The sequence below is a fragment of the Atractosteus spatula genome, chromosome 7 (genome assembly GCF_055471065.1).
Source record: "Atractosteus spatula isolate fAtrSpa1 chromosome 7, fAtrSpa1.hap1, whole genome shotgun sequence".
Classification (NCBI taxonomy): Eukaryota; Metazoa; Chordata; class Actinopteri; order Semionotiformes; family Lepisosteidae; genus Atractosteus; species Atractosteus spatula.
The window spans coordinates 35052747-35060444 of NC_142712.1; the positions used below are offsets into that span (position 1 = coordinate 35052747).

General features: G+C 43.0%; 1 protein-coding gene across 2 annotated transcripts; it reads right to left on the reverse strand.

The window, feature by feature from the left end:
- Positions 1–602: 602 nt before the first annotated feature.
- Positions 603–6993, reverse strand: LOC148830843 (ras association domain-containing protein 8-like). Of its 2 annotated transcripts, XM_088920968.1 has the most exons (4): positions 6932–6993; positions 3914–4071; positions 2427–3382; positions 603–2165 (listed from the first exon to the last, which is right to left on the reverse strand). In XM_088920968.1, the coding sequence occupies exons 2-4, from the start codon at positions 4014–4016 to the stop codon at positions 2019–2021; spliced, it is 1206 nt and encodes a 401-aa protein (XP_088777094.1). In that variant the 5' UTR covers positions 4017–4071; positions 6932–6993; the 3' UTR covers positions 603–2018. The 2 variants fall into 2 exon arrangements, with proteins under 2 accessions (XP_088777094.1, XP_088777095.1); XM_088920969.1 differs by lacking the exon at positions 603–2165 and having other exon boundaries at positions 2232–3382.
- Positions 6994–7698: the final 705 nt, after the last annotated feature.

Here is a 7698-nt window from a genome sequence, read left to right on the forward strand (position 1 = left end):
GCATGCTGGTGCATCTGACTACTCAAAAGACAAGAGTAAAGTTAATAAGGTTGTCACTTTGTATAAATTAGTCAAACCCTTTTTAGTAGGACTTTCTAGTGCTTGGCAGTGGCAAAACCACACTGAAACAGTGAATTAAAGTTAACAGGCACAGCCTGGGGCCAGAGGGCTGCTGTTTTCTGTGTTATGTCCTTCTGGGTTATGTCCTTAACTGAACTTGCTGCTGCCAACCCAAATGTGCATTCAATCTTCTGAAAGCTGTTCAAAAGCAAAGGTAATGTTCACTCCTGAAAGTGATCAGCTTGCATTTTATTACTGCTTTACTTTTTTAATTTATAAATTACAATACCAGTGTGTTATTGTAATTAACTGGGTGGCACTAGATAGACATTTGTCAGATGCTTATAAATGTGTAAGGAAAAACACTGAAGTGAATTTACTTTAAATTGTTTGGAAAATAAGTGACGGTAGAGAAATCAAAACAATAGGCAAGTTTATGAAATATGCATTTCTTAAGATTAAAAAGCCACAAATTATAGAATTGAAAATTACTCTTCCCCCTGTGCAATGTCTGATATGTACAAAATTAAGAGTGCACTCAATTTCGCTACTAAATATATAAACCTTTAATGTGTACTAGAGAAACATTTCTGTATTGCATTACTGCAGACAAAATAGTCACTTTCACAACAGGCATTTTGTGTAACTTAAAAACCTCTGAGATTCTGACATTAAAAAAAAAAACATCCATTGGTTACATCCATTGGTTATTGGATATTTTTGAATAACAAAATAAGATCTGTTCTTAGTTTACATCCATCCATTTGATAACCACTACTTCCAATTTATGGTCACAAGCCAGACCTTGTCCCGGCAAGAAACTGGTGCAAGGCAGGATACTCCTTGAACAAGACTCCAGTCCTTTGCAGACACAGTTAACCTAAATCTACGGACTGGGAGGAAACCCATGTGAACACGGGGAGAACATGCAAACTCCACATAGATAGCACCCCAGGTCTGTAATTGAACCCAGGGCCCTAACACTGCAAGGCAGTAGTGTTAACCATTACACCACTGTCATCTTTTTAGTTTACATCAAGTACAAAATGTTCTGAACGTGTTTTGTTGGAGCACCATTCCTTTCTTATGGTGCTGGAATTATAAGTAATAGCCTTATAGAGAACTGACACTCCAGACCAGACGTGGCAACAAAATTTACACCATTAATTGAATTACTGGTGTAATTCACCAGTAATTATTGAAAATTCTGTTGTACTCCAGGACCAATGAGTGAGAACCAATATTTCAGTTGCAAGCAAGCACACTCCTTCACTGTAGCAGAGAAACCAAACATGAATAGGAGCTCCAGCAGGTTTTCCCACGTGTTTTTCAATTGGGAGCCAGCTGTGATCTCCAAATAATTATTTAAGCTAAACAATTAAGATCCGGGATGGGATGAAAAGCCATGCCACAATGCAGGCAATGAGCATTACCCTTCACCAGTGAAGTTTACACTAAAGAACACTGGAAAGTGCAAGGAATTCCAATAATCCCACTATAGACCCTGAACCTGAGATACTAGATTTCGTAAAAATGGCAAAAAAAATGATAAAAAGCTATTAAAATGGGTTTAAAAGATAAAGATAAGATAGCGATTTACTCCACTACAATTCACTGCCAACCCAGATCTTAATGTTTAAGTCACTCCCTATGACATGTCTGACTATCCCTGGTGCAGGAATTGCCCTTTAGGACAAAAATACATCTCCCCTGCTGAGTTTAGATGAAGAGGCCTTCTCTCGAAAGAGGTGGATAGTTTTTGGATCCATCCGGTGATTTTGAAACTCGATCTGAAAAAGGAACAGATCAACTCAGGACATAAGCAGAGTCAGCTCTTGGACCATTTCGGTGTCCAATATTCTACCAGTGTTGCTCCTGCCACGGTTATGGGCAACAGAACAGAAACAGCCAGTTATCTGCGTCGTCTCGGAGTAATGGTGCAAAATCCCAGCTGAAGCCTAGACCTGGTATACCTGGTAGATCTCGGTACCTGTACTGTCATGCCATGAAGAAGAGGACCAGCGAGTCGCCGACCGTCGGTTGAAGCTCTTCGGGTAAGTTGGACAGAGTTCTGAGGTCAAAGTTTCCAGCTCCTCATGTTTCTTCTGTAAAAAAAAGGGGGGGATAACAGGTCACTTTTTGGGGACACCATTAGGGTGTTAACTTCTCCTTTAAACCCTAGTGCTTTCCGACCCCTGGGCTGTGTTGTGGCTTGGCCTGCTGGAGCCTGAAGACCGGTCTCTGTAGCCCCAAACTAGCTGCTGCCGGTGCTGCCCTGTGCTGTAGCTTATCTCACTAAAGCAATAAGGAAAGTGCAAGCCTGCTGGGTCACTGGAAAGGACCTGCCTTCTTCTGGGTGCACTGACCTGCAGCTCCTTGTCAACTCTCCGCAGGGATTCCTGGGATTCTGTGAGAGTGGCGTCCAGTCGAGCGGCTTCTGTCCTGGTCAGGGCCAGCTGCTCAAACATCTGGGTATCAGAATGGGTCTGGGATGCCCCAACCAAGTCCAGCCCCCGAAGCCGGCTTTTATATTCTTCCACCTTGCCCTTGCACTCCGCAGCTTTCTGTTTCATCTCCAGGAACTGTTCCTGCAGATCCCTCTCGTAGACTTCCTCCGCCGTCAGCTCATTCTCCCAGAACTCCAGCTCCTCCACGTCGGCCTGTCTCGAGGCAATCAGATGTTCGAGCTTCTCTACCTCCTGTCTCATCTGATCCTCCTCCTCCTCCAAGGTGTGGATCTCAGCCTCAGTATTGCCAAGCTGGGTCTGGAGGGCCAGCAGCTCAGTTTGCTGCTGGATCAACAGTTTGTGAAGCCCCACTTCTGTTTCTGGTCCCGAGTTCAGATCACCTGCAGTTGCATCTCTAACCGTCCCATTGATTGGTTTTAGGAGGTGGATCACTTGGCCCGTTTCTTCCTGCTGGCTCAGGACAGAATCCTGTTTTCCAGCTTCCCTGTTCTTATCCCTGTTCTTGTGCAATCTGATTCGGCCCAGGGACTCGATCCACTCTCTGGCCTCTTCCACAAAGGTCAGTGACTTGCGTTTCGGCTTCTTGGCGTCAGGCTTAAGGTCTGCCCTGATGCACAGCCGGGCAACGGGGGGCAGGCTCTGCCGGTGCCGGCTCCGGTCGGCCAGCCGGCTGCCTCGGACCTGAGCGCAGGGCCTGTGCCCCGTCACAGACGGCCCGTTGTGGTTCAAGATGAGCTGCACCTCTCTCGCCTGCTGGCCATATTTATTCAGGGATTCCAGGAGCTTCTCATCAGGGGTGACATGGCGCTCAAAGTCCTTGAATTTCTCCTTGAGAGTGTAGCGCCCTGGGCGACCTGGGAGACCCAGAAAAGAGCGTTAGGAGACCAGATGCACTTCCACTTTGTGTGATTTCAAACCAATTAAAAAATGTCACATTTACTCTTCATTATTTGTCTCTTGTGTCTAAGGTAGATTCCCATCGACTTCTCTAGGAAACAAAAAGAAGTATTTTATATTCATCATACTCAATTTATGTCTGTGTACATGGGATTTAATTAATAAATCTGAAACTACCACATTTTATCAACAGCATAAGTCACAGGATGTCTGAATCTCAAAGGTTGAGTTCTTTAATTCTGAAAACTGGAAGAAAATAAAAGGTAACTATGAAAATATATATACTCCTGTGAGGAAGGTGCACTTCATGTGTGACATATAGGCACTCTGCATACAATACCTCTATTAAATGTCCTCAAGCAATTTAAACTTTCTACAAATGTGCATTCTGATGCTCAAAACAATCTAGAATTATTTACCCCCAAAGTACCCACCCCCATCACCCCTATTTCCCTTCTCCCTGGGAAAGTGTTTTCACTGTGACTCACCCATGGCCTGCGCTAATGCAATCACCACTTCCTGGCAGGTGGTTTTCTCTGTGACTCCACAGATCACTCTCTGGACATTATCCACCCAGACCTTCAGCTCCATGGCGCAGAGTTCAGTTTGTCCACCCTCACGGGCCAGCCTGGGATAGCCTTCTGAGCTGAAAGGGAATGGGGGAGTGCGTTACGTCTAGAGCCCTTCTACGTGAAACCCTTTGAAGACCAAGCAGAGCAAAGTATTTTAAAAAACATCCCTCCATTCTAACTGCTTCTTTCAATACAGGGACCGGTCGTAGGTCAGCCGGTTTCTGGGAAAATTGTCCCTGTTGTGAATGTGTGTGTTTGTGTCTGTTTGTATCCTGTGATGGACTGGCTTCCCATCCAGGGTGTGTCCTGATGTTTACTGGGATAGGTTCTTGCTCCCCAGCGAATGTTGGATAACATCAACAACAATAATCATCATCATTACAGTTAGTGCTTTTCTGGACACTCCGCTCAAAGCGCTTTACAGGTAATGAGGACAGCCCTCCACCACCACCAATGTGCGCCAATACACTCTCCGCACACCAGCTATCAGGAAAGGAGAACAAAGCAATGAAGCCGATTCATAGATGGAGATCATTAGGAGGCTATGATTGGTAAAGGCCAGGGAGAAATTTGGCCAGGACACCAGGGTAATACCCCTACTCTTTTCAAGAAACGCCCTGGGACTTTTAATGACCACAGACAGTCAGGACTACTGTTTTACATCTCACCCAAAGAACTGCACCCTTTTTACAGTGAAGCATCACCATCATTATGCTGCAGTATTAGGATCCACACAGACTGCAGGGTGACTGCCCCCTGCAGGCCCCACTTACACCTCTTCCAGCAGCAACCTTAGTTTTTTCCCAGGAGGTCTCCCATCCAGGTACTGGCCAGGCTCACACCTGCTGAGCTTCAATGGGTCGCCAGTTGTGAGTTCCAGGGTGGACCAAGCAGTTAGAAAATGTATAAATTGATTACATCCTTCCTTGTTATTCTATGTACATTTCTAACCCTTGGTTGTTGATCATTTAGCTCTCTGGAATTTGTGTTTAGAAGCTGAAATCCTTAGTCATGTCCCAAAGCCGCACATGCAAGAGGGAGCTGCGCTCCTTAAGAAGCCCTTGGCCAGCCTCTGGCCTGGAGCCGCGTCTCTGCTGAGAAAAGATGATGCAAAGTGAGACTGACCTGACATAGAAAGTCAAGTGGTACAAACTCCAGTGTCTCAAAAGAATGCCATCCCTAAATGGAAGCAAAACAGGTTTGCCCGGAAACCAACAATGCCCCCCCCAGAATCTCCGGATAGGCTCGAGACTGGTTGGGCTTGCCCAGTTTCAATTAACACCAGCTATTGAGAAACCTACAGTATGAATATCTAAAGAGGATTAATTGCTGGATCCCCCTTGCTAAAAAGATTTGCATGATGGATGTAAAGGCGTGGTGCACAGACTCTCTCCAGTCCTGCATTTGGAGATTCACCTCTTTAGAGGGATATAGCCCATTTTCAATAGCAGCGGTATTAGGAATCAGAAACTCACAGAAAACAGTCCCCATTTCTGTTTTAAAACAAGTCAAAGGAAGGCATTCTATTGAATGCACAGAGAATTGTATTTATCTGTATACAATTGTATGCAAACGTATGGGCAACCCTGGTCAAATTGCATGTTTCACTGAATCTCTATGTGAAAAGTTGAACACAACCTCTACAGAGTACTAACTTAAACATGGTATATTTCTACACATTTAAGTGCACAATTACTATTTAGTTGCTGATTTGAAACGTTACAAAAATAAAAGCGAATGTTCCATGTGCAAAAGATTGTAATGCTTGTTACACTGGGCCTGTTTGAGAAAGCTGTGGGACGGTTCTACGAACCTTGAGTGTCAAGTAAGATGGAAATGACAGAGAAAAAAGACGAGAGAAAGAACAAAACGCGAGCTCTTCTGTTTTTCCCAAGTAGAATATTTTGTAAAATTGCGTGCCTTAAGGGGTTTCCTTTAAATAGATTCTGATGTTGTTTTTTCCATGTCACCCCCACCTAAATGAGAGCAGTACTTTATCTAACGAAATACACACGTCCCTCTGAGACCTACTGCCCTAGCGGACAGCTACATTGTACTTCAGTCCTGTTGGTTTGCTACGCAAATCCATCAGTAAACACACGAACTTCCCTGCACAGCCCTGTCTCTCTCCGGCAGCCTTTCCGTGCAGTGGATATCTTAACGGTGAAGCCTAAATGTTGGTCATATCCTACTGGGTTTCCAGGGGAAATGCTGTAGACGGTTTAGAAATTAAGCTAATTATTGTTTACCGAGATCAGCTTTTATCTTGCCTTGTTCATCTCTAAGAAACTCGGTTTACATCATGAAAGGATGTAGCTCGTTAGTGTTTTGCAGTCACTCTTCCACAGAGCCCTTTCAGTCAAGAAACTAGCAAGTGCTTATACATGCATTTTATTGCTAATGAAAATTGAACGCCTCCTTTATTTGTTTTTAAAAGTATTCAGTAAAGTGTCACATCAAAAATACATAAATATAAGAAAGTGAACGAGTAATGCGCCAAGATCTTGGATAGAGTACTTTATAAATCGTCAAAATCCTGTCCTAGTATATATACACATTTTACACGTACGCATTTTACAGTTGAAGATCACTGTTGTCAACTATACATCTCAAACGCTAAATAGCATATGGGGAACACCTACCACTTCATTTTAAAATTAAATTAATACCCTAGCGTCTTGATAGTGTCGTTCCACTTTGCAACTTTACCAAAAAAAAACACAGTGTAAAATATCCTGGAGGCAATACATTGAACGACAGGTGACGAGATTTAAAAATTACATTTCACTTGTCGCAGCACGTACTTCGGATTTTACTAGCTAAATAAAACGTAATGATGACCCTCGAAGTTTAAAAAGAGAGAACAGCTTTGCACTTTATAGCTTTTACTTAGCTTGGTTTATTGTAAACATAGAGGTTTAAAGGTATACTTACTCCTCTAATGCAGTGTCCGACGCGCACTCGGTGTGGTCAGTGTCTGAGCTATCTTGACTATGCTGTGTTCAGCGGCTCGCAGCTTGGCTGTCCTTAGCTCCTGACCGCTCTACGGAAATTTGGGTGACACCCTTCTGGGGACAAACAAGCCAATTTAGGTGATGGAAATTGGGAGTGTCGTCTGGTTTTGTGTTCTCGTGTAATTTATTTTCTTTTATTCTGTTACTTGGTCATGCAGTTTTGTGGTTTCCACTAGAGCTAGAGGTTTCTGAGTTTCTACGCCGGGTTGCAAAATCTAAATGAAGATGAAAAGGTAAAAATGTTTAACCTTGGTTCAAAGATTCTCTTTTGTTCCAAAAGATGCCGCAAGCCCCTGTTCTTAAAATAAAGAGAATGACAGAGTCATTTATTTCAAGGTTTTGGTATTTTTTGTTATACCACACACAGACACACATAGTCGCGAACACGACCTGTAATAATATATAAAATTTAATTATATAAAGGCCTATACATCACATATATAATATATATATGTGTGTGTGTGAAGTAGGCTTTTCACACCTGAAGAAGCCTCCACGGCCGAAATCTTGTTTTCTTTCTTCTCTTTTCAGCGTGGAATAAACCTATTACTTGTTCATATACAATACATTATACATCCTATATAAGACATACCTTTATAACCTGTTTACATAATCTAATCTGATCTAATCCAATTTGAATCATTTTGTACATTTTATTTTAAAGGTAATGAATGAGAAAATATAACT

What these genes read in the sequence shown, in the direction of transcription:
- LOC148830843 (XM_088920969.1), bottom strand. Translation starts at nt 4,016, where the DNA reads ATGGAGCTGAAGGTCTGGGTGGATAATGTCCAGAGAGTGATCTGTGGA. An exon ending in TGCATTAGCGCAGGCCATGG is followed by an intron (nt 3,383 to 3,913) that starts GTGAGTCACAGT and finishes TGGGTCTCCCAG; the next exon opens with GTCGCCCAGGGCGCTACACT.